Genomic DNA, 27,196 nt, shown 5'->3' on the forward strand with positions numbered 1-27,196 from the left:
TGGGGCAACAGTAGCTCAGTGGTGGAGCGAGTCGTCTTTCAACTTGAAGGTTGTGGGATCAATACCCTATATGCCGACTTGTCATTGGGCAAGACACTTAATGGTATGAAAGAAGAGTGATGCACTGCACATAAATGGGCTGTATATAAGTGAATGGCAAAACTAGTGTACAGCAGCTTAGAGTACCCAAAGGGGGAAAAAAAACCAAAACAATTGACTTAACCTTTTTTGGAGCTAAAAAGGAAATATTAGTTCAAGCACTTGAAATGGCAGCCCTTTAAGACAAACCCTGCATCGTCACACTACATCTACTTCAATATCAACGACTGAGCAGAAACCCCTCTGAGCATCTCATAACTATTCTACGGTGGCCTGGAAGTGCAAACCAGTAGTAACCAGCAAAACCTGAAACTATAGAAACAAGTTAACAAATTTACAAACTGCAAAACACTTTTAAAAATCCTGAAACAGATTTACCAATGCCACGGGAATGGCATTTGTAAATTGAAGGGAATGTCCCAGTTGCTGCAACTGACCTGTAAATTATACTGTGAGCGCTCAGTTGGAGACTTACATGTGTTGTAAGAATGGATACTTGTGACCGAGTGAGGTTTTGTCATGGATGCATTATAAGAACTGGACACAGCACCACCCTTTGGCTCCGTTCATTCCTATGGAGTTGCTCACACAGTGCATATGTCAAAAAAGTTGTGCGGACTCATGATCACATTATCAAGCTCGCCAGACCATGTGACCAACACGTAATGCATTCTGGGGGGTAAAGGAATTAAAAATAAATGACACCTGTTTGAAGCGCTTCATGAAGATCAACCTGAAAGAAAGACATGAAGAAATTAACATAATATCAAACAATAGTAGAATAAAGCTGATGGAGAATTGACTTTTGTTAACTTCTAGTCTAAAAATGTCCTCAGCCACACTAGTTTTAAATAAGCTGCATTGAAATTAATGCTGTATTGGTCAGTTCAATATATTGTGTTAATTAGTCCTTAAGGTTCGGTTGAGGTAGTAAATCATCTATGTATCACTCACCTTTCACAGTCTGAGGTCTTTGAAGCTGGGCGTGTCTGACCAGGTCTCCAGACAGGAAGCAGAGGTTTGTTCCTTTTAGAAAAAAAGTTTGTATTTTAACAGCATTAAAGAAAAGGTTAGAGATATTTAAACAAGACTTTTCTGTGTGTAACCCTGAATCTGCCTTTAAACATTTAACAAAACATTAAAAATACTATTAAATATTTCCAGTGAAAAACACTAGTAATGACATTGGATGCAACAGTGACTAAACATGGCAAAGCAGCCATTTTAACTTGTTTAAGGCTTATTTCATCTAAGTATTTTGATAATGGATTTATTGGTTCAAGTGTTTCAGACAGTTTTTGTTTTTATGTAAAGTGTGGTTATTTGCTCATTTCTTTGCTCCATATAAAAAAGAAACCATTGACAATTTTGGATTGAGTAGATCATTTAGAAATTTGAGAAACAGTGGTCAACATTTAACATTTTGTGGACTAATCATGAAATTAAATCAGATTGAATTAAAATGACCATTTGCAGCCCCATTTACTCCAATGACTTACCTGCTGTGGCCTGACAAATTGGTCACCAATTCAGATAATGTGTCAAAATTGAAACTAAGAAATAATTCAGCCACTTTTGGCCCACATTTAAGCTTGTACAAAGTACAAACAACAATGAGCCAAAGCTAATATAGTGAGTAATAAAGATAACATTAAGCCACAATTGGGCCAACAGTGAGAAAACCCCAATTACATTGAGCCAAAGCTAAAATTGAGTAAATGTGCAAATATTAAGGCAGAATTGAAACAATGAGGCAGTGTGGCTACCATTGACCTAATTCTAATTTCGAGCAAATAACTTAGCCGAATTTGAGCTAACCCTAACATTAAGGCAGAATTGAGCTGACGAGGCACAGTTAGACTAACATTGAGCTAAAGCTAATATTAAGCATATAATTAAGATAACATTAAAGGCAGAATTAAGCAGACAATGAGGCATTGCTTTGCTAACACTAAGTCAAGTAACCTTTTGAGCATATAATAAAAGCCAACATTACATAATTGAGCCAACAGAGCGATCATAAAGACAACTTGACAAAATTTACTCACCATTCTGGACAAGTCCTTAAAATGGACCAGGTCACCATCTTGAATCTCCATGCCGTATTTCTTTGTTCCGAGTTGCTTCACAAGACCAATTGTCGGCGTCTGACGTCACACCGCGATAGTTTTGTTAGCTACTTCAGGAACAGTTTCTGTAGTTAAGCAGCATCACCCTATTTTCCGTGTTGCAGCTCGTTTGTGTGCCTTCTCTTAAGTAACAGCACTGAACCGACGTTGGCTGGAGGAATCCGCGGTCATCAGCTAATCGAAAACACCTGAGTGAAGATGATCATGTGTTGCTGTGTGTCACCAATCAATTGGTCAGTCTCCTCTTTTATGCTATATTCACAAAGTATTTACATTTCCCTCCTTTGCCTCTGTGTTTTGTATTCGTGATACTCTAGGATAAAAATAGGATTATATTGTATTTATAAAGTACATCACAAACACCGTTATTTTCACTGTTACTTTGTCATCTTTGGCTAAATAAAGAGGAGAAAGACACTTTCTATTTGCTTTTATTTTAATTGTTCTTCATATCTCCACATAAATGGTGACGTTTATTCTGAACATTGCAGGGTTTTGTTTTAGTGTGGACTATATCTGGGCGTGTATGCTAGTGTGGACAAAACCCACAACTGCCTTTACATTCTGAAAACTGTGTGGTTGAGTTTTTGTTTGGAGAAACAGAGACTTATATTTCTTACATTATGCCACCATTTTTATGTTAACATCTAAATTGTCATGTGACCATGTTGTCCAAATGGAGATGCTTTTATTCGTAAAACATATCAGTGTATATGTTGCCTATTTTACAATCTACGTCACAGCTATGTCACACAAACAGGAGTTATGTCTAATGAAACATGGTCCTTTCTCTCTCCCTGTATTTTTTTTTAGCCAACGTTTTAGCCTAACACTAATGCTGATAAAAAATGTGTGTGAATATTTAATGGGTCATGCATAATCCTTTGGTGGTGGGTGAAAGAAAGCCTTATCATCACACAATATATAATATATTATGTGGACTATACGTCATACAGTAGAAAGACAATTCATTACCTCCACCAAGGAGGTTATATTTTGGTTACATTTGTTTGTTTGTCTTACTGTCAAATTTTGTTCTTCTTCACCTCTTTGGTTGTTCTTTCACCCTCCGACCCTAGTGTGGAGTGTTTTTACACTGCTGCCAATAGCTTTTTAATTATTTTATGTGCCATTAACACTGCTGGTCTCTATCTAAAAAGAAAAGGTAAATTTCTTGTATATGAATTAAGGTTTCAATTAAATTAAATTATAAAGACGTATGGTTTTATGTGACAGTTTTCGAAAGCTTCCACTAAATAAGTGTAGATTGCAAGGCCCTCCAGCAGAGGGGCACATTGTCCATCATCTGCATCAGACATGGCAAAGAGGTTGCTGTGGGAAAAGAACACATTTATGAATGGAGTTAACAATTTAAACATTTTGAAGTCTACAGTACAGAAGACGGGAGACTTGCAAGTGGAACAATGAAGTAAAGGGACATACTGTGAGTCTAGGCAGAGGAAAATGATGAAAGTGAGGTGTAAAGCATGTGCAGTGGGTTAAAGTGATAATGACACAGATGGAAATGTTCTAGCAAGTGAACAGATTGTGTTGAGAAGAAGGAAGTATTGATTTGAGGAGCTGATCAATGAGGTTAAGGTTTGCTTTATTGTCACTTTTGCCATATGTACAGGACATACAGAGGATTGAAAGTTAATTGCTAAAGTGCAACAGGTTATCATTAAAAAAAACCAAAAAACCAAGGGCATGCAAAAATATTCCAGGGCTGTATGTGCAAACTGAGGTTCACAACAATCTCTTTTGTCTTCTCCACATTCAGAGAGAGTTTGTTGTCTTCACCTCAGCGGCCATCTCACCTCACTCCTGTAGTTTGTTCATTCCACAGCTGTGTTGTCTGTGTAACACCTGAAGAAAATATTATTTTCTTCTATAGTTATATTTATTTTACAGATTCAGTTCTGTTGTGTATGTCAAGTATGTCAAGTATGTTTTCATTACGCTGCCAGCACGGGGCAGAGTGTAAAAATGACAGACTGTTTTTGGTCACAACAACTGTACATATAAAACCACAAGTAAAGTGATATTATTATAACTACTGATTTTTAAAGGCAACTCCAAATGTCTAGGTTCATATAAGCAGGCTGTGGAGACTCAGGTCTGATTTTTTTTTTTTTAGTGGTGAGATGACGCCTGTTATTTCAGTATGTGGTCCCAGATCAGATATATCCGATATATGGCCGTGAGACTTGAGTGTATCCTGCAGCTTTTTTCCTATAAGGACTGAGCGTTTTAGTCATCAACGTGTGGGATATCATGGACACATGTACAGAAACTCATGGAGTCTGATTTGCCTGTCAACAACTGCATTGTTGTGTGATGAGTGATCTAAATGTCATGACCGAAATAAACATACAAAAATGTAATGTATGACTCACCACCTGACTCAGTGTCATGTGTTACCATTACAAAAACATCTTATACCTCATAGGCGGATGCAGTGATACTTGTTAAGTGTACAACACCCATGGCCCCAGGTTATCAGGCGATTCTAATGTGTCCATCTTAGTGGTGTGTTGTACTCTGAACTGCATATGATCTCCCTAGGGTTGAACCATATCTAATCTTTTTCATCTTGTTTACAGTTGACTGCAGATAAATGGGGCATAATAAGCATGTTTTGTAAATTGCAGTGTAAATGTAATTCTTTACAATAAGGAACTTATGGCACATTTCCCCTGGCTCTACTCACCTCGCCTCGATCTAAAATATTGATAGTGTCGATACTAACATTGGTATTGGGTATTGATCGATACTTGTGTGATGAGATCGATTCTTAATTTTCAGTTTCTCTTCTGTACAACTCCAGGCATTTACAGAGTGACTGACTGGCTGTACAACACCGCTCTTCTCTCACTTGACTCATGCTCATTTAGCCCCTGCCCTTTACCGCTGCCAACCCCCTCCCCCCTCCACTGCAACATTCACTCACTCACTGCGAGGCGAACATCGCACTGTTGTGGCTGCGTGATGGCAGAGCGGAAGAGGAGCGCTGTTTGGAGGTTTTTTACAGCCGTAAATCAAACCACTGCAACCTGCGATGTTTGCGATGTTGTTAATTGCAAATGCAGATTACCACCCCAAGAGGGAAATTTAAGTTTTAAGTTTTCTATAAACATTTCTGAGTTACTTAATAAAAGTATTTTTATTTTTCTGACAGTAATTGCAACATACCTGAGAAAGGATTTTCTCCAAGGCAGGTCAGTTAGTGTTGTGATAAGTAACTACAGGTTGCTGTAGTCGCGGCAGTGACGTCACCACGTGATACATGAGGACGTTGTTAGGTACGTGCCTGTGTTATGCTCGATTAGCAGTAGCAACTCAGTCTGAATAAATCAGCTCATCATTAACACGACGGTTTGGTTTCTCCTTGTCTTTAACATCGACACATGACAGTAAGTGAGAGAAGAAGCTCAATAAAACAGAAAAATGTAAACAATATTTCTGAGTTACTTAATAATAGTATTTTTATTTGCCTGAAAACTTTGTCCTGTGTTTTGTTATCATCATAAACATGGTTAATTAAAGGAAAATTTACGAAATAATTAAATAATCATGAAAATTCTAGTTTTCCGTCAAATTTGCATATTGATGATGCATTCACTTAATAAATCATGATACATTTCTCTCCCCTACACAAAAGTAGGTGGTAGTAGTAAAAAGTATCGGTATTGGTATCAATATCAGTATCGGCAATACTGGCCCTGTATTTACTTGGTATTGGATCGATACCAAATTTCTCAGTATCGCACAGCTTTACACGGCACAATTAGGTTGCAGCTCCACTACAAAAAAGTACCTACTTAACGTGGGCGGAGTCATCACTGTATGGCTGAGTGAAACTGCGGTGACTTGTTTTATACGCGACCCACACACACACACACGAGTGACTAGTGACTTTGCACCACACACACTGTAGTTGTTGGAGATTAACCCACGTTTTTAGGATTGTTAAGTACATTTATCTACAATTCGGCACTGTTCGGCTTGATTTCTGTCCACACGTCTCCGGAGTAAAGCCTCCTACTCCACAGACTACAACGGCAGCAGTCTGTGGCTCACAATCAGCGGTGCTGTCCCTAAATACACCACTCCACTTTAAAAGACTCCTGTTAAATATAGAGGTTTCCCTGGTAGTTGTTGGAGATTAACCCATGTTGTTAGGATTGTTAAATAATTTTAAGTGATCTACATTTCGGCGCTGTTTGGCTTGATTTGTGTGTGGGAGGTCTCTTCCTGTGACGGGACTCAGCGGCCGGGAGTCTGACCAATCATCGCATAGTACCTGCTTTTAAGCACACTTGGAACCTCGCCTGAACAGGTACTAAAAATAGTACCTGGTACCAGGTACTAGGCTAGTGGAAACGCTACTTAAACTGTGCCGCGGCGAGGCGAGGAAATGTGCCATTAGTGTTGCAAGCTGAAGTTAGACTGTCGTAGTGGGGTTTCTTGAGAAAATCAACTACGTTTCTTGGTACATCAGCTATTGTTGCATCGAAAAAATAAAGAGTTGAAGCCGTTCTCCTTCAGATCAAAAACCATTTAATTCTGGATCCACAATTAAACACTTACTGAACTTACAGTTGCTGAACATCCCTTATTTATACAGTAAAAGTAGGTCATCCCCCTCACTTCCCCACCTTTCTTTTTATTGATCTTGTATCATGTTTTCCCCCATTAGCCCATGTCAAGCTGATTTACAGGTGTCTCAGCTTCTGTTCTCTTCCTTGTTTTTATTACTGTGAGGTTTTTTTTCCCCCTCTCACTCTAATTGGCTATTTTTATTACTGAGTTAGCAGTTTTTTGGAACACTTGGGCTCTCAGCCAAACACCTGCCATCTACTCTTTCCTTGGGTGGCTGCCAATTTGTGTTATTTCCAATATTATGTATGTATCATACCCTCACAGGTCACTCAGCGAACGTGGCTCTCCGTAAACCTTTTGTGACTTCACACATGAACATAGCCACTCTGTGACCTCTTTCAGCTGTTCCTCTTTGCAGCACCTCTGCAGCACACCAACTTAATGTGGAGAAATACAAATCAGTTTACATTATAAAGATATACAAAACACAGTATATTTATAAGAATATAGATTAATATTAACTTGACTGTCATTATTTCTTTATTTTCCTCACCTCATCAAGACCATTCAGGAAATTGACTTTTAAAATTGACACTATTTGGGTTAAGGAAAATGTTTATATTGCTGTGTCTTTTTAGTCGTCATATCATGCCATCTTCTTAAGTCAAGTGCAGGTGCTGTTTGAAAGAGTTGGTTTTAAGATGTGCAAAACTGTTCATTGTGTGTGTTCCTGTATTTTCTACTTAACAGTAGTAGTTCATGTTGAAGATATTGTCATATTGGTGATTTGTGCTTGAAATGTGATAAATTCTTTTATCAGACAATCAGAGTATATCGGCCGTGTTTCACTGAACTGAGACAACATTATTTTCACATTTCCTCTCGCCTTGTGTCATCCTATCATAGCTTCTGTGGCAGACTGTTTTTACTGTAGCCTCATCACAAAGACATTTACCAATAGCGCTGGGGGCACAGAAATGCCACAACAAACTGTGGGCTGAGCTGGAAAATGTCTGCACTTGTTGCTTATGTAGAGTGTCATTTTCACTACAGCGTACAGTTTGCTCAGAGTCAGTAAAGTGGAGTTTGAATGGTCGTTTGAGTTGCAGTCTGAAGTGGCGGATTCCCATATACACCCAGGCCAGTGTCTTCAGCAACCAGTTCAGTCCCTGTTTGATGATCACGGAGATGGCATTAAAGAGGGAGTAAGTGCAACACACTCCTAAGAGCATAAGGAGACAATTAGCCACCTGGTACACCCGGATGTCCTCATGTTGTGCTCTCTGGCTGCTTACAAAGTCCCCAAAGCCCACAGTGCTGAATGCTACAAAGCAGAAATAGAGTGACTCCAGGAAAGTCCAGCCCTCCATGGCTGAATAGAGGGAGGCAGCCCCACATGCAACCAGCAGGACAGCAGCAAAAAGGATGAGTGTGATTTGGTACACAGATGGTTTCCATTCCTCATGCCTGTCACCCGCACTTCGCTCCAGTTCTCTGTGAGTGCTCCTTCGTCTGTGGCACCAGAATTTCTGGAGGCTCAGCAACGTTAGGACTCTCTCCAGGAAGAGATTGAAGAAGAGTATGGTAGCTGAGCATCCCAACAGTCCATAGAAAACAAGCAAGACCTTCCCTGTCACAGTGGACGGTGCAGTCATTCCGAATCCTGCGAGAAACACGACAGGTTAAAGAACACATCCTTTAATCAGATATTGATAACATTACATAAGGAATTTCAACAATACCACTGAAATATTGTTTTCCCTTTGCACAATGGGAAGTGAACTTTTAATAAATGTATTCATTTATTAACACAACAATTATTTACTTTACACTGCCAGTTGCCAATACCTACGTTATGCTAATGCAACACATAAGGCCCATTTATATATCCATCCATCCCAAATATGTCTGTCACTACCCTGCATACCTCTGTGCTTCTTTTACATTGGTATGGATGTTTTGCGCAATACTTCCACTAGAGGTGGAGTACTGAGTACCAAGTTGCAGGCATCAACAAACACAGCGGCCATTGAAGCGATTATTTTATTTTAAAACACAAGCGGTATTGACACTCTCTGTGACCTCCAAGCTATTCTGGATCCTTTTCCTGTCGTGGTCTGATTGCCTTGTTTTGACAAAGGAAAAACAGGGTCAGAGTGAGTCAGGCACAAGGAACAAGATGAAGCTGACATAGGAATCCAAAAGGGGACTGTACAGTGCAGGACAAGGAAACATACCCCACGCACTGGCACAAGACAAAGGGAGGAGGGCGTATTTAATGGTGCATGAACTGATTAGACAAGACAGATGAAGTGCAGACAGGAAGGAAGAAAAACCCTTCACAAAATAAAACCAGGAGTACACACAAACTAAACTAACTGACGCACACTTAACACGGGATATGCATCCTACATCCTACAGATGGATATAATTCCACACCATCTTGTAGAGATGCTCTTCAAAACTTTCTGGCATTTTTAAAACCCTGTACATAGGCCCTTTTTCCTATCATTTTCCCCACAATTCCCGGTGGTATTGCTCCGTCATTCCGGCTTCCTTGCAAAGAATGCAAAGTACTGACGAAAGGCTCCATCCGTAGCAGGTAGACTCCAGACTTGAATGTTTGTCACAAAGCCAGATTGCGTCCATTTAGTTCCCACCAGGCTCTTGTGAATTTTCATTGCGTCTCTCCAGTAAGATGAAGGGAAGTTAATCAGGAAATTGAAGATGTCAGGATACAACAGGTCTGGAATAACGCCTCTACGGCTGTTTTTGAACTTGTAAAAAGCACACGTTATAAAAACAAGCCCTCCAAAAAAAGATTAGAGTAGAAGCAAAAATTTAAATGAGTAAAATTAGTCTAATAGCTTTAACAACTAAGCAAACTGTCAGTGGGAACCTCAGCGAAGCTACTGGATGACAGCAGATCCAAGGTACTAGATGAAACTACCGTTAGGGGCACTGTATAGATCGTAATTCCTGCATACGACCTATATGTATGTTTCGTGGGAGGACAGTCTTCGTTATAAGGATCAGATTTCTTCAGCCCATCAAGTTTTGTGATTGGTGGATCTCCATGGATTTAAAGTGTGCAGTGAAAAGACTGTGAACTGTAAGGTTGAATCTAGCACTGGTCCCTTTCATTTTTGTTGCATCTTTTGCTGCCAACATGGTGTTTGATAGAGACCGAGCCACACAACATCCAGGGGACTATACACTGCTTTGTTTTCTATACATAACCACAGACAAGAGTGTGCATAGGAGCCTTGCATAAATGAATAAACATCATTATTACAAGGAAACAGGGTTTCAGAGGCCCTGTGAGATTTTTTTTCTTTTCAAACCACAGATGTGTTGATGGTTCCTCCACGTTTTATTGTACACGTACTTATTGTGACCTTTGTACCTGTGGACTATTTTTGCGCTGCCAGTAAACAACATTAAAGAATGGAATTCCATTCTTTAATGTTGTCTACTGGCAGCGTAAAAATAGTCCACAGGTGTGTATAGAGCTCTTTACAGAGGGAAGGAAGGCAGTGGGGTGTGAGGGGTTAATGAACATCATTAACCCCTCACCACCCACTGCCTTCCTTCCCTCTGTCCTTCCTTGTGTTTATGTTCCCAGGATAATGACCAGATTTTAATTTTTTTTCTACACTCTTGGCGAATAAGAAAACCTGTAAATGTTGAAGAAAAAGCACTTTTTGCCATAACCATACTCATGCGAGCGGTCATTTGTTCTGTTTGCAAGTGCTGCCATTTTCTGTTGCCAGTCCATGCCTCTGACCAGGTGGTCAACATGGTGGTCACGATCCATAGCACTGTGGAGAGCATTAACACACTCGGCAGGTTTACATGCACGTTAAAAGTCTGATTTTAGACTAAGACAATCATTTGGTTTTCTTACTGTCATGCAAACACGTTAGTCCAACTAAACGCGAGCTAGACTTAATCGGACTAACATACCTGGATAATGCGATTCATAGTCCGATTACTCCAGCATTATTACACTTAGTTGGAACAGAGTGGAACTTGGCGTTCTGTGCATGCACGTACAGGTCAACAAGAAACTCCTTCCATATGCACTAGCTTACAGAGAGATACAGCGCCACCTACAGAGGCGGAGTCAGACGTACCTGGCCAATAAATCCTTTTTCTCCTCTGCATGTATACTCAAACTTGGCAAGTTGTCCAATTGTCTGTCTTAGTCAGACTACGGCCTTAGCTCAACTAAGCTGTGAATGTAAACGTACTGAAATATGTATTGTGTTCCGAGCCTGTTGAGAGAAATAAACGCTTAGAATCTTCCAGATCACCTGAGTATCTAGAGTTTAACCTCTATCTGTAGAAGTAAAGGTGTTATCCTGGAGCAGCCACAGCTCCAGCTCTGGAGGTTATAATATCTCCACTTTGCTTCCGCAACTACTGTCCAGAAGCAGAGCAGGAAAGTTAACACTACATTGAAGATAATCTACAATTATGTAGTTATACATACAGTCATTCCTAATTTGTCCCCTGGGGTCACATCATTTAGTTTCAGGAATACTACATAGATGTGTCGTAAAATCATTTCTAGATCTTAACATGTTCTAATCATATGTGTAAATGTTTTGTAATGTCTTTGTAGACCCACTGTGATCTGTAAGTTGCAATGCAACTGGTAAACTTAAGCATAGCATTTTCAGGTTTTTCATAATACGTTTTATGAAAAGATTCATTAAATGTAAAACAAATTGAACATATTGGAGTTCTTGTTGTTTCTAAGTTATTATGCTATTCTTTATTCTTTATTGAGAACACGGATCGTTTGTGGCCCCTGACTTACAATGAGTTTGACACCCCTGGTCTAGATGTTTGCACACATGTACAAACCTTACTCTGTAGTCATCTAAAATGGAGACAACAACTTTTCCTCAAGGTCATGGGTCATGTTGTGGCTTTACTTAGATCTTTTGGGGAAACAGAGAACAGCGGCCAACAAATAAGGAAGTATGCATCTTTTCCCTAACTCATGTATATCAAGATCTCATCATTAAGAAATAAAGGTTGATTTTATTGTTGTGACAACACCGAGTGGGCAGGGTTGTGTTGGTGCACTGCTCTCGCTTTCTCTCTTTTTGTTACTTAACCCCATCGAATGGGAGGGAAGTATTGTTTTTAGTGGCTCTGTGTGTCTACCTGTCTGTTTGTGTTTCCTCACTTGCCTAACAGAGGCCGACAGAGGCTTGTTGCACGTATGGGGTGAAGTCTGTCGCCTCTGATTGCCTTGTTGTTTATACAGACAGGCTCATCAAGTTTATGACTCTCTGGTATGTGGAGTCTCCATTGAGACGGGGCTGTGCCTTCAAAGCCCTGCAATCCAGTCCACATCCAACATTGTTTAAACAATGTTAAATTGCCGGCAAGGTTTAGTCATGATAGCAGCATTGCACAGTGGCCAGCTGTGCTGTGATAAATAGATTCTGGTGGCTCTGTCTATGTGTGTGTGTGTGCTTCTGCACTTGCTTGTAATATGAGCAACGAAGGCTGGCAGAGGCAATGTTAAAATTTAGAATTTTGACTCTGACGTAGATTCAAACACACCACCTTCTGATCTGGAGTCAAACGCTCTATCTCTGCCATCTCTGATTGCCTTGTTCTAGGAAGGTTCCTGGTAGAGGGCCAGTTTAATGCCGCGAGGAATTTCCCTACAGTGATTAACAAAAGTACAAGCAAACAAACAAAAAACTTCGCCAGGAGGTATTTGTCAGTGATACAAATCCCTGATGTGTAGCCATACATCAGGGATTTGTATGGCCGCAGTCAGTAAATATGGAGGTTGTTACAGAAAGGAAATTAATCTTGTAGTTTTATTACAATGCCTTACGGAGTTTCCACAGAGACAGGGAATGCCAAAAGATAGTGTTTCAAAATAGGAAGGCTGTAAATTGATTCTCGGAGATGAGGCTGGTTTCATTTTTATGTTGGAAGTAATGTCCGTCCACAATAGACACAGGTAAAATATTGATTTTGACAGACTGTGGGGTTTGGCACACATCTCCCCTGTTGCCCTCCCAAATCAATACGGCTTTACATGTCTAGTCAGTTTCAGTTGTCAGTGTTTAGTTGTAGATTAGGTCATGTGTTAGGATTAGGTCTAAACAACATAATATCTAAAGAGTAATGGGGCATGTCACATTACATGGTTTTGTACTTCATTGTTCTAAGTTGCCAACGTTTGCACATCAAAATCATGACCTTCTTATATAAATTATGTACAAAGGTTGTGTATATATATATGTATATATATATATACATATATATACATATATATATATACATATATATGTATATATATGTGTGTGTATATATATATATATATACATACTATATATAAGAAAATAGTTGACAAAAAACAAAAAGAAAAAACTTGAATGTAGAACACTTACATACAAACTTAAGATAGCATATGAAACAGTCATTTTTCACAGTTTTACCCTTGTTTTCAGTGCACCGTGACTCACCAATGGTGGAGACAACAGTTCCTACAAAGTAGAAGGCACCAGAGATGTCCCACAGGGCTCTGCCTTGATCTATCCGGATGCCTGCTGTCCTGGCTTCTTCATAATGCAGCAACAGATTTTTCAGGTCCTCACAACTAATTTTATGCTCATGGCTGAAGTCTGTTAACCTCTTTTCCCAGAGCTGGTGAGCCTGTATCTCTGCTGGTCTCTCCAAGGAAGAAAATACTGCAGCACCAGCCAGCATGTAAAGAGCAATGAGCAGACCGAGTACATAGAAATGAGTGGTTTCCCTGCTGGGGATCAGGGATGGGCAGCAGCAAACGCAATCTTTCTTCATTGTCACTTGTGGCAGATTTTCTTTTTCACGTAGGATAAAACGGTAAAGTGCAAAGTAAATAATATTTGCATAGTTGATCTATGCCATCAGTCGAGGCAGATGTTAGTCCAAGGCATTCTTCCCTTAGTTTTCTAGTTTTTCTAAACAATTCTAGGTAATTATCCAGTACAAGTCTTGAATTAATGCTACTTATATCAGTAACTATGCTGGTAACTGGTCTGAGATCTTGTGAGTGTGCAGGTGGCTTTAACTGAGACTTTAATGATCTGTGTATGCATGGTGACTGCTTATCACCAGCTCAATAATCCATCTTTACTCTCCTTTTATGACATGCCACAAAAACACGCAAACACACGCACTCCTGTTGCCTTTTCTTCCAAGTACACCTTACTATTACTGAGTCTTATTAATTATTGTCTTTACTCTAAAGAGGATTTTAAGATTTGCTCAGACTTCCAAGGTTTTTCAGCTGATCAGATTCTAAACAGCACATTACTTACATATGACTAAAATTGTGGGATTCAGATCTGAAGATGGTGCCTGATGGTGTGTGTATCATCCCCTGTCCTTAGATCATGACGGCACACAGTTTCACACTGGCTGCCTTCCACCTCAGACACAGCTCACAACACTGAAGAACAGACAGTGTTTTGGCCTTCTCTCTCTCTCTCTCTCTCTCTCTCAGAAGATAGTTTGCTCTTACGTGTCTTTCCATTCCATCTACAATTCCAGAAAAAACATTCCCTTTGATCCATATTAGTCGATCAAAGTGTGTGAGTAAAGGCAACCTCCTACAACATCCAAGTAATGACGAAACAACAAACAATGGCACAGACAAGACAAACCACAAGATATTTTTGTTCTTTTTCCAAATGCTCGTTTAGTAGAAGAATAGTAAAGAGACGCCCACAATGGGTTTTGTAACATGCAGAAAAAAAAATGTATAGAGAATCCCAGATACAAGGCACCATGGTGAAAGCTGATTGGGATTGTACTACTAACACACAAATGCAACATAAAAATAAAATAAAATACAGAAAAACTTAACATTATTCATGAATGATATTTTCTGATGAGCTTAATTACAGTACAGCTTTATCATTTGTCACATGATTGTGTCATTTGCATGTAAACACACAGTACAGTCACGGTACAAAGTATATAATAAGTTTTGTATGTAGCTGGGTGTAAAAAAAACAAGTAAAAGAATGTGGCTTAACGAGTTAGTATTAAAAAACAAAACTGTAGATGATACTCCAAGTGGTTCTGCAGAAGACACAGCTCTCTATATGTTACACATACAGAAGAATAAGACACACAGTGTTAGTCTTGTTATAGTATTGATTAGTGTCAATACTACAATCAGAGAACATTGTGGTTTTGGGAAGTAGCTGACTTGTTGTCTGGCACTGAACACACTGAGGTTTTCAGTTGTTTCAAACTGCCACACTGGCAATAATATAAGTACAGAGATGCAATACTATTAATGTGAATCATAGTGCATTATAGTATTGCAGTAGCTTTAGGAAGACATTTGCAGTGTTACACGATTGTGAAAGGAGTGGCAAGTAGGCATTAACCAGAAGATTCATCTACACAAATATAATGGCTATCTGCTATTGGCTGAGTCCATTATCAATCCTTTTCTTTTTGTATGGCTGACAAACAGGTTTAGGACTTTTCTGCCTACTGAAGAGCTCACTTCTAGAACAACTACCTGTCTGGTGCAATTCAGGGTTAAAACAAATAATAATTAATTCAGTCCCTCCTGATTTTTCCTGCCAAAAGTAGAACCCGTAGACAAATAAGTATTTGTCTACAGGAGTGATACACTGTGTGAGCCATGCTGTTTCCACATGCGTTAGTGGAAAGTCTAGAGTGTGTTGCTCACATGGAACAGGGAGCTAGTGCTTCCCGTTCACAGCACAACAGGCATCAGTTGTTGTTTCCATCATGGTACAGTTTGGTTTGGTACAGTACAGTACAATACGATTTGGAATGGTAAAGCCCCGAGTCAGGCTTGTGTTTCGATGACAATTTCGAACGGGACACAATAGACAACAATGGAGGCCATGCAGCAGCTTGTACAGTATATGTCCTGCTGGGTTTGTGGCTGTTTGTCTGTTTGTATGACAATAGACTGCGACTGTTTGCCTTGACTCCCATGGGATATTTGGACCAATCACAAGTTAGTGATTTTTAGAGTTTTTCTGTCACCCAATCAGCTGACTTTCATGGGTGGAGCTAGACTGGCTGCACCCTGACTGTACTGTACAATTTTACTCTGCTACGCCAGAGTAGCCTAATGGAATATTCCTAAAAGTTGTTATCATACTATACCAAACCAACCCCTTCCACACACGGCTAATGACACCATATAAGAGTGATTTAAATCAGATAAGGTGTCAAAGTACTGTGGGGCAAAAAAATGAGTCCGCCACCGATTGTGCAAGTTCTCCCACTTAAAATGATGACAGAGGTCTGTAATTTTCATCATAGGTACACTTCAACTGTGAGAGACAGAATGTGAAAAAAAATCCTGGAAATCACATTGTAGGATTTTTAAAGAAGTATTTGGTCACCTACAAACAAGAAAGATCTCTGGTTCTCACAGACCTGTAACTTCTTCTTTAAGAAGCTCTTCTGTCCTCCACTCGTTACCTGTATTAATGACACCTATTTGAACTCGTTATCTGTATAAAAGACACCTGTCCACAGCCTCAAACAGTCAGACTACAAACTCCACCATAGCCAAGACCAAAGAGCTGTCATAGGACACCAGGAACAAAATTGTATACCTGCACCAGGCTGGGAAGAGTGAATCTACAATAGGCAAGCAGCTTGGTGTGAATAAATCAACTGTGGGAGCAATTATTAGAAAATGGAAGACATACAAGACCATTGATAATCTCCCTCGATCTGGGGCTCCACACAAGATCTCATCCCGTGGGGTCAAAATGATCACGAGAACGGTGAGCAAAAATCCCACAACTACACGGGGGGACCTGGTGAATGACCTGCAGAGAGCTGGGACCAAAGTAATAAAGGTTACCATCAGTAACACACTACGCCGACAGGGAATCAAATCCTGCAGTGCCAGACGTGTCCCCCTGCTTTAGCCAGTACGTGTCCAGGCCCGTCTGAAGTTTGCCAGAGAGCATATGGATGATCCAGAAGAGGATTGGGAGAATGTCATGTGGTCAGATGAAACCAAAATAGAACTTTTTGGTACAAACTCAACTCGTCGTGTTTGGAGGAAGAAGAATGCGGAGTTGCATCCCAAGAACACCATACCTACTGTGAAGCATGGGGGTGGAAACATCATGCTTTGGGGCTGCTTTTCTGCAAAGGGGACAGGACGAATGAATGGGGCCATGTATCATGAGATTTTGAGCCAAAACCTCCTTCCATCAGTGAGAGCATTGAAGATGAAACGTGGCACACTGCCTGGGCAACGAAGGAGTGGCTCCGTAAGAAGAATTTCAAAGTCCTGGAGTGGCCTAGCCAGTCTCCAGACCTCAACCCCATAGAAAATCTGTGGAGGAAGTTGAAAGTCTGTGTTGCCCAGCGACAGCCCCAAAACATCACTGCTCTAGAGGAGATCTGCATGGAGGAATGGGCCAAAATACCAGCTACAGTGTGTGCAAACCTGTTGAAGACCTACATTATACGGTTGACCTCTGTCATTGCCAGCAAAGGTTATATTACAAAGTATTGAGTTGAACTTTTGTTATTGACCAAATACTTATTTTCCACCATAATTTACGAATAAATTCTTTAAAAATCCTACAATGTGATTTCCAGGATTTTTCCCATTCTGTCTCTCACAGTTGAAGTGTACCTATGATGAAAATGACCTCTATCTTCATTTTAAGTGGGAGAACTTGCACAATTGGTGGCTGACTAAATACTCCTTTGCCCCACTGTAGGTGGGTTGTGAAGCTTTCTGTTAAAACAGGCAGAGTAAACAGTGGCATACAAATGTGCTGCTATCATGTGTCAACGTTGTGGTTGAGCTTAACTTTATGACCTGATTGAAAAACATTTCTGACCTTTATGACATCAGTTGGTGATTTTCAAATCTGACAAAAAATTTGGGCGACCACAGATTTGAGATTTTGAGACACTTTGCCACCTATTTTCAGTGAGAAAGCACAGACTAGATGATCCAGTTAAGACGCAGTTACACACACTTGGCATTTAATCAAATCATTTCAGGGAGGAGGGTCCACGGATTTGTTATCCCACTGAAACTCGCGTGATTTAAACGTGACTTTCGTCAGTTAACAGTTGTTGTGGGTCTGTGCGACGTTTCGTGCTGAGAAACGCAAAAAAAACTGGATGGAATCATGGCTGAGAGGACGGAATCAATTTAGCTTGTACAAGTTACGGTTCGAAACAAAAGTATGCAACATCTGTTTCTCTGTCAACTCGTCTTGTTAGTTATTGCAGGGTTTTGTTCACGCCAGAATCGCTGTTCAGTCGTAAATATCATACTTGTTTGATATTTACGACTGCATGGAAGTGGTGAATTAAGAATGGAAACACTTTGACATAATGAAATAGATTGACTGAAGAGAGTCGCGGTTGAAATCACTGAAGACTTGAGCTTCGTCAAAGATGTAGGTCTTGCCTGGGGTCAGTTTGGGGAAGATGCAGTGGTTGGGTGTTTGCAGCATGTAAGGCGAGGGCAGAGCTTCAACAGTTGCCTGCGTTCCATGGATTTCGAGCACATTGTTGAACACGATGCTGTGTGGAGACACACTTTGTATGGTCCCAATTTTTACTGAGGAGGCAAATTAAAAAATTTATTATATTTACAGACCCACATGTATTTAAAAGAGTATTTCCTTCCAAATTCACGAAAAACTGCTTACTTTTATTGCAAAGATGTATTTTGTTCAGGTTGTTCACCGACAGAAATGTACATTCTGAAAAAGAACAAAATACACACATTTGACTAAGTTGAAGAAACTGGAATAAGCATGTTTTTAAATGGACAAAGATCAAGAACTAATCTTGTAAGGCAGTGATAGAGCACAAACTGACCTGTAGTCATCTCGTCCAGATGCTCTCCTGGTTGTTGGACAGGACTTAGCTTCCCAGCACAGCATGACCACAGGGAGATGTTATAGTACATATGACCACAGCATTGGTATCCTCTCTTGTTAGAGTACAGCAACTCTGTATCCTCACTTGAGCAGCAAACCTGGTTCTACAGTAAACATGGAGTTATGAACAGTTAGTCACTTGTGTTTCTAACAATATGAGTGTTTGTTGTCAAGGTTCAATGAAACTGATGTTTGTCCTTGAGATATAGTTTAAAATATACAGTAAATGCATTCAAGACAATATTAATAAAAACATAATGCAAAAATCCTAATTGACCCACATTTTAAAGATTGTTAAGTAGTTTTAACTTATCTACAATTCGGCATTGTTCGGCTTGATTTCTGTCCACACGTCTCCGGAGCACAGCCTCCTACTCCACAGACTAGAGTGGCACGGTCTGTGATGGCGCTCGTGGTTGGCGGCGCTGTCCCTAAGTACACCAGACTCCTCTGTTAAATTTAGAGCGTTCCCTGGTAGTTGTTGGAGATTAACCCACGTTTTTAGGATCGTTAAGTAGTTTTAACTTTTCCACAGTTTGCAGCTGTTCGGCTTGATTTGTGTGTGGGACGTCGCTTCCTGTGACGGCACTCTGGCCACTCAATGGCCGGCAGTCTGACCAATCATCGTATAGTACCTACTCAGCACGCTTTTGGAACCTCGCCCGAGCACGTACTAAAAATAGTATCTGGTACCAGGTACTAAGAATAGTACTGCTTTTCCACTAGTGATACTACCTGGTACTTTTAGTACCTGCTCTGGTGAGCGAACTGAGCCGATACTATATGTGATATCAACAGACTGTCGGCCACTGATTGGTCAGTGTCGTCACTGAAAGTTGAAAAGACTTAAAATCCTGAAGACATGCGTTAATCTCCAACATTTAACACGGAAATGTCTAAAATCTCAACATTTAACAGAGGAGTCTGGTGTATTTATCGACAGCACTGCCGAAAGCGGCGATCGCGAGGGATGAGCAGCATCCCGACCCCTTCCACCGTATTTCCTTTCAGTGACTGCGTCATGCAGGAAGTACTGAACGATTCTGTGACCAATCTTATTGATGAACTGACACAGAAAACAACAGCTTTACAAGTCACTAGTCACTAGTTTGTGTGTGCCGCGTGTAAAACCAAGTTTCCGAGCCAAGGTGAGCCATGCTGGAACTGTATAGTGTAAAAGCGCCAATAGTTTTATACATGTAATTACACAGAGATACACGAGAGGGCGATAGAGGTTCTGCACTGGACCTTTAAACCACGGTTAACCCTGTGAAACAGGAGAGTTTGGGACATTTGGGACCTTTTCATGAATAACTTTAAAAATAAAAAAAAAACCTTACGAAATAAAGTTCCATGTTACTGAATAGTTGACTCAACATCCGGCTGCTGAGCCATATTGACAATGTGGGATACTGAGCGGCTTTGTAAGTTTTCACTTATAGAGTACTTTCTATCGCTATAGCTATTTGCGATTATTATTGACAAAACATACCAGTTCCTTTTGCACAATCGATCCACAGCACAGTGCATCAGGACCAGACTTGCCCAAAGATGTCAAGTTGTACAGTGTCCCTCCACAACACTTCATCTGTGGATCATTAACATTGTAGACTCCAATTCCACAACAGTGTCTGTGCTCTTCTCTGCGATGTCTGGATGGAGAAACACATTTCAAAGCTGTGACTGTGAATTCCAAGAATTTAACTGTCAATGACTGGAAAAGTTCAAGACTCTGAATATATATACATATATATATATATATATACACATATGTATATATGTTCATCAATGTGAATATAAAAACGATTAATCACACACACACATGCACACACACAGACTGCAAATGTATAGCTGTATAGATATGTATGTTCATCAATGCCCCCTGTGTAGATATACAGTATGTGTATATATGTTCATCAACGTGAAGCCCCTCCCTGTGTGTGTATATATATGTATGTATGTATATACATTCATCATTGTGAATATAAAAACGATTAATCAAAATCAGTTAAATGTAAATGTTAGTGCTCTTTATTCAGAAAACCCTCATGTTACATCTATATTTCAGGATCTGGTTATAATATAAACAGATTAAATGTTAAATATAAATATTTCAATATTTATCATCACAGTAACAGTGTTACACACATTAGTAGCTGTAAACACTCAGCATTAGAAAAATACATACGTTGGTTTGGTGCTTACTTATATCCTAAACTTAAGGAGTAAACATTTATAATCATCACTTTAAAAGTTACATAGTTGTTTTTGGTGCTTATTTGTTTCCCAGATATATTATTGTGTGTGTGTGTGAATGGGTGAATAAGAGGCATTAACTTAAAGCACTTTGTAGAAAGGCGCTTTATGAAGTTCAGTCCATTTCCTTTTATTAGTATATGGGGCAGATCTGCCACATCCAATATGGCGGCAACGTCGACGTACGATTCAGCACTCAGTGCGCCGTCTACGTATATATGTCTATGGATAATATTGCCTGTAATACGGCGACCACACAGGATGTAAAACACACATCGTGCAGTGCTGAAACTTGTTGGCGCCAGATGACGACAGGTTCATCTATGAAAACCAAACCTTTTTTATTTTAAAGCGAGAATACACTGGTGTGTTTAAGGTCCAGTGTGAAACAATTCGGAGGGTTTAATATTTAAGCTACACTCACATTGGTTAGCACCTTAGAATGTACATTAAAAGTGGAGTAATGTTCCAGTTCTCCCCAGAAAGCCAATACAAATATAAAAACATATTGAATATCCACAGGGAGCAACTCCACAGGTTGCAAAAAGATCTTATTGTTTTTTATTGTAAAACTGTGGAAAAATGAGCCTACGTCTCTGTTGGTCTCCCATTAGGATTGAAATAGACGATTAAGTACAGGACATACGAGTGTCAGTGTCACTGACGTATGGTATTGTCCTATAGGAGCCTGGCTGCAAGTGACAAACCACGATTCTTGAGACTTTAAATGGGACTTTAAATTGTTATGGGTGAGTAAGCTAAACTTTGGAGCCCATCACACTAGTGCTGACTGATCCTGACACCACATCATCGTGCCAAGCTCAGTCTAAATGGGACTAATAAAAAAAAAGAAGAGAGAGTGTGATATTGCTGACAGACAAATAGACAGACAATACAGATTATAGTACATGTCTGGGAACAAAATCTGCCAAAAGTGGAAGAAACAGACATTCCTCTGAGTCGCCGGGTGTGGTTGGATTGCTTTGGCTATGGTGTGCTGTCTGTGAATCCAGTCACTGTGCATTTCTTTCCCCTCACCACTCCTTTTCCCCTGACCCCTCCATCTCTTGTAGACGGAAACAAATGAACAATTACACAGACATGCACATGCACTCACACTAACACACAGACATACACATATTATCGCCGCATCATGCCAGGCCAAATACAACATCTCCTGTCTCGTTGAAGGGCATCAGTATTACCACAGACAAAACTGTTAACGACAAACATAATCACCTGCGTCCGTCACAGCAGATCTCAGAATGGGGCTGGTACAATTCTGTCCCACAGCAGTGTTGTCCAGGTGAGCCATGCAACTGGGAACAACACATAGTTCCTTTAGCTGGGTTGTAAGGAATGCCGATCTCTGAACATTCGTCTCCATCCTCTCTGTCCTTGTACAAGGTGCTATTACAACAGAGAACGCTACGCTGTGCCAAGCCATACGGCGCTTGTCCGCAGCACTTGAAGAATCAGAGAAAAATACACCCGTAAAAGTGCAGTAAAAACACACACACACAAATATACTGTACATTATCTACATATATATCTCAGTCCTACCACTTATACTGTACTTCTGCAAATGCAGGTTAACGTCTATATTTTTTATCCCGTAAATCCAGAACGCCCTCAATTTCTATATAAAAAACAAGCTGGGTGGAGCTCCGAGCTCTCTCTGCTCCACAGCAGCACTTTTGTTTTTGACGTTAGCTGTAGCTGTTTTGGCCAACTGCACACAGACTAATGATTGTCTGAGGTTTGTGTTTTTACGTAATGGAAAAGGGAATAACACAAAAACATTACTGGGATGTCTGGTTAGCATATTCCCCAAGCAGAGAAAATATGTTGAACTTTTCATTAATTCATTTAATTACCTGATCCATCCAAGGCTTTCTCTCAGAAACACAGCCATTACAGCAGATGTGAGTGAGTGGGTTAAAGATTGTGGGCGTGGAATCACAGTGACCTAAACAGAGGGTGGGGGACAGAGCAGACAGAGAAGTTAGTGCAGGAGTTCAGAGCAGAGTCACTGATGTGGAACGTGAGAAACGTGTCTTAGTGTTAAACATTTATTTTCAGATAACGTCTGCACAGGTGGAATCTTAGATGTCTTTTGTTCAGACCATTTGTCTGTTAACACCCACATGTCAACACTTAAGTCAGATTGTTTTTATTGGTGTGGATCAGTGAGTGTGACATGGTTACTCAGCAATCACTCATCTGATCACACCCTCTTCTCCCCGATCTTCTCACAGAAATGAAAAAAACAAAAAACCTTATCTGATTTGAGGTCACTCGACCAAAACTGCACTTCTTGCTGTCACTGAACAACTTCACGCCGCCAGGGCTGCCTCTCTCTCCTGTGTGCTTTTCCTCTTGGACCTTTCTGCAGCGTTTGACACAGTTAACCACTAGATCCTTACTTCCTCCCTTCAAGAACTAGGTGTCTCAGGATCTGCACTTGCCCTACTCTCGTCCTATCTTCAAAACCGAACATACAAGTAACCTGGAGAGGATCTGTGTTGGAACCCTGTCCTCTAATTACTGGGGTCCCTCTGTTATTCACTCTCATGGTTTTTCCTATCACAGCTATGCCGATGACACCCAACTCATTCTCTCTTTTCCCAGCTCCGAAACACATGTAGCAGAACGGATCTCCGCTTGTCTGACCATTACCTGAAACTCAATCTCGTCAAGACTGAGTTTCTTTTTCTCCCAGGAAAGGACTCTCCCACCACAGATCTGACCATCACCTTCGACAACTCTGTGGTTGCTCCTTCTCATACCGCAAGGAACCTGGGTGTGACGCAACCATCTCTCCCTCACTGCCAACATTGCTGCAACAGCTCAATCTTGCAGATACATGTTGCACAACATCAGCAAGATACGGCCTCTTCTAACGCAGAAGGTGGCACAGGTTCTGGTCCAGGCTCACGCTTGGACAACTGCAACTCCCTCCTGGCTGGTCTCCCTGCGTGTGCCATACGACCTCTGCAACTCATCCAGAATGCAGCAGCTCGACTGGTCTTCAACTTACCAAAATTCTCCCACACTACACCGCTCCTCCGCTCCCTTCACTGGCTTCCTGTAGCTGCTCACATCCGCTTCAAGACTCTAGTGCTTGCGTTCCATGCTACAAACGGATCCGGCCCAGTCTACATCCAGGACATGATCAAAACCTACTGTAGAATGAAAACCCCCTGACTTTTCCATTAATCCATACAGCAAGCAGCAAAATAATGAACACACCCAAGACAACTGGTGCTCTTCAACTTCAGATTATAATCTCTACATTGAGAGACGATGAGACGATGTCTGCGGTAATTTGGTGCCACTAAGTCCACCAAGGCTGCTTGGTTTCCCACAGTGTCAGTGAGTGTATGTCGATCCAGATCAACGACTAAATCTACCCATGTCCTCCTTGGGCCATAACCTCCACCCCCAGAAAATTGAATTTGGGTTATGCTGCTCACAGTCACGCAGACAGATAGACAGACCAATAAAATGACGGAGATAACACACACTCATGTATTTTTTGATCATTTCAGTTTTAATGGGTTAACGCAGGGGTGTCAAACGTAGAATGCTGCAACTCCTTTAAGAGCCAGGTGTTCATGCAAGAAGAGAGGAAGCCCGCATATGTGCAGCGTTAGCATTAGTCACTATTTATTTATTTATTTATTTATATGTTTATTTTGGTCATGTCAGTTAGATCGATCATCATCACACATCATCTTAGTGTAGTTCACACAATACACATAACCGAAAGAAGCAAAAGCTTATCTAGTCCCGCCCCCATTACCCACATAATACATTTTTTTATCGTACAATACATAATTTCATCATACCACTATGTGGTGGGGTAAATATGTATTGGTGTTTCGCTTTCCAGTATCCTGTAGTGTGACTTTCTCCGAAGGAACCTCCCAAAGGGATTAATAAAGTCGTCTGTCTGTCTGTCTGTCTGTCTATCTGTAGAAGTGAGGGTGTTAACCTGGAGCAGCCACAGCTCCAGCTCTGGAGGTTATAGTATCGCCCCTGTGCTTCTGTAAGACAGTGAGACCACACCCTGGAGACAATAGACGAAACATCATCACTCTGTATATTCTGCTATTTGATTCTCTGTAAATGAATTGATCAACTAGGTTCAAACCTCACCAGTTGGGGACAGTCCCACCACTGAAGTGTAAACACTGTCTCATTGGAAGTGTGTAGGCCTGATGTTCTCAGTGCAGGAAGGAGACAAGTCAAGGTGGCTCAACTGTCATGTGAAAAGACCCCATGGTGATTAAAAGGTCCTCAGATGGAAATAGCATTCCTGAGTAAATCACAATGGATATGTAAATGTTATGCTAATCTGTGGAAAAGTGGAAAGTGGAAATGTGGAAAAAGGTCACTGAGTGGTTTTTATAATATAAACCATCTCTGAACTAGACCGATGTCAGATATCCTGACAATAGGATTGAATTCTTAAAGGGTTTACATTTTAAATGATTGGTTAACTTTAATTCCCAACAATATTTAAAAGTAAAGTTATTTGCTGTTTAAATGGAGTCAGATTAAATAAATATTTACTATACTTTACTTCACTTTGGAAAACCTCTTGCTAACGCCGGAAAGACAGAATACTTATTGGGGAGAGATTGTTACTTGGTGGTAGATATTTCCTCCCCTACACTTCCACGACCACTGTCGAGAAGCAGAAGCAGAGCACAGCAGGAAATTTAACACTACATTGAAGATAATCTACTACAATTGTGTAGTTATACATACAGTCATTCCTAAATTTGCACCCTGGGGACGCATAATTTATATTAGCTCCCACTTTAGTTTCAGGAATACTACGTAGATGTGTAGTAAAATGTGTACTAATTGTATGTGAAATAGCAGAATTTGTAGTTTCATATACCTGTGTAAATGGTCAACTTAAGCATAACATTTTAAGGTTTTTCATAATATGTTTTGTGAAAAGATTCATTAAATATAATATATTAAATATATCTTGTTGTTTATAGGTTATTATGCTATTATTTTACTCGTCCAGTCCACTTGAGATCAGACTGCTGTGTGTGTGGCCCCTGACTTACAATGAGTTTGGGTGGAGTGGCTCAGTGGTTAAGACCCTACCTTGTGTACCAAAGACATCATGGTCGCAAGTTCGATTCCACCCCTGGCTAATTGTACTTGATTCCATTGTAAGTCGCTTTGGATAAAAGCGTCTGCTAAATGACATGTAATGTAATGTTATGACACACCTGGGTTAACCCTTAGAACACAGAGCATATAGGCAGCTTTTTTCCATTATCCATCAGTCACCATCAATCAACAGCTAACTGATGGAATATTCCCAAACCCACACCCTACACCCACATACCTGAATGACTGCAACGGGGGTGCTTTGTTTGGGTTATCTCGCAGCACTGGAATTCCTTCGGGTTGTAACATGACACCCCACAGCGATGTGTGCGTGGCTCAGGGCTGTGGATGTGCAGGGGTAAGCAAAAACAGATGCAGTCCACATCACATCACATCCTTACCCACATCCAAAGTGTGAATAATTCTGAAAATATTAGCACCACAGCGATTGTTTGTTGTCATGACATGGAGCTTTTTGTGGGTCTGCAGTATATTTAAAGACGCACATGCACAGAGTGTGTAATGTTTCATAGTCTACCCCTGGTGCCGATCCCAGCTGACATAGGGCGAAAGACGGGGTCACACCCTGGACAGATCGCCAGTCCATCACAGGGCCAAATAGAGACAAACAACCATTCACTCTCACCTACGGTCAATTAAAAGTGTCAAATTTGCCTAATCTAAATGATCCCATGTTTTGATCTTATTGCAACTGTAATTGTGGGCTGTTGCCATAACGACTCCTGTAATGTCCAGATTACAACTCAAACGCTGCACACTGGCTCAAAATGTGAACAGTAAGCTACAGTAAAAAATCAACACAATCCTTGGCTCAAAACAATTCTTTGGTTCTGGGTAAGGACTAAAGAAAAACCTGTAGTTTCAGACTGATACTTGACTCACCAGTTGGGCTCACGTGTGGGTGTCTAAAAACAGAAAAAAGCACAACAAAACGTAAATATTCCAAATGTTTTACTGCTCTGTTTCTCTCCTGTTCTTCTCTTGACTAATTCAAGCAAA

General features: G+C 40.5%; 2 protein-coding genes and 1 long non-coding RNA gene across 3 annotated transcripts; all 3 read right to left on the bottom strand.

Annotated features, from left to right (window-relative positions):
• Positions 1-629: 629 nt before the first annotated feature.
• Positions 630-2,336, bottom strand: LOC122773595. The gene is made up of 4 exons (XR_006360906.1): positions 2,148-2,336; positions 1,054-1,125; positions 805-832; positions 630-671 (listed from the first exon to the last, which is right to left on the bottom strand). It is a non-coding gene; the product is annotated as an uncharacterized LOC122773595 (long non-coding RNA).
• Positions 2,337-6,771: 4,435 nt separating this feature from the next.
• On the bottom strand, positions 6,772-13,915 carry si:ch211-261a10.5 (potassium channel subfamily K member 13). The gene is made up of 2 exons (XM_044032599.1): positions 13,334-13,915; positions 6,772-8,493 (listed from the first exon to the last, which is right to left on the bottom strand). Exons 1-2 carry the CDS (start codon positions 13,668-13,670, stop codon positions 7,676-7,678), a joined length of 1,155 nt encoding a protein of 384 aa, XP_043888534.1. The 5' UTR covers positions 13,671-13,915; the 3' UTR covers positions 6,772-7,675.
• Positions 13,916-17,574: 3,659 nt separating this feature from the next.
• On the bottom strand, positions 17,575-22,982 carry si:ch211-195m9.3 (galaxin). The gene is made up of 6 exons (XM_044032612.1): positions 22,915-22,982; positions 22,277-22,503; positions 20,274-20,433; positions 18,720-18,885; positions 18,548-18,601; positions 17,575-18,456 (listed from the first exon to the last, which is right to left on the bottom strand). The coding sequence occupies exons 1-6, from the start codon at positions 22,921-22,923 to the stop codon at positions 18,203-18,205; spliced, it is 870 nt and encodes a 289-aa protein (XP_043888547.1). The 5' UTR covers positions 22,924-22,982; the 3' UTR covers positions 17,575-18,202.
• Between the last annotated feature and the right edge of the window lie 4,214 nt (positions 22,983-27,196).

Source organism: Solea senegalensis, linkage group LG8, assembly GCF_019176455.1.
Source record: "Solea senegalensis isolate Sse05_10M linkage group LG8, IFAPA_SoseM_1, whole genome shotgun sequence".
Lineage (NCBI taxonomy): Eukaryota > Metazoa > Chordata > Actinopteri > Pleuronectiformes > Soleidae > Solea > Solea senegalensis.

Excerpts from the sequence above, each read along its gene's own strand:
- si:ch211-261a10.5 (XM_044032599.1), bottom strand. The coding sequence starts at position 13,670 with ATGAAGAAAGATTGCGTTTGCTGCTGCCCATCCCTGATCCCCAGCAGG. Across the intron at positions 8,494-13,333 it reads AACTGTTGTCTCCACCATTG|GATTCGGAATGACTGCACCG; the intron begins GTGAGTCACGGT and ends TGTTTCTCGCAG.
- si:ch211-195m9.3 (XM_044032612.1), bottom strand. Across the intron at positions 20,434-22,276 it reads ATCTGCTGTGACGGACGCAG|ACATCGCAGAGAAGAGCACA; the intron begins GTGATTATGTTT and ends TTCTCCATCCAG. Across the intron at positions 18,457-18,547 it reads AATACATCTTTGCAATAAAA|TAAAAATTGGGACCATACAA; the intron begins GTAAGCAGTTTT and ends TTGCCTCCTCAG.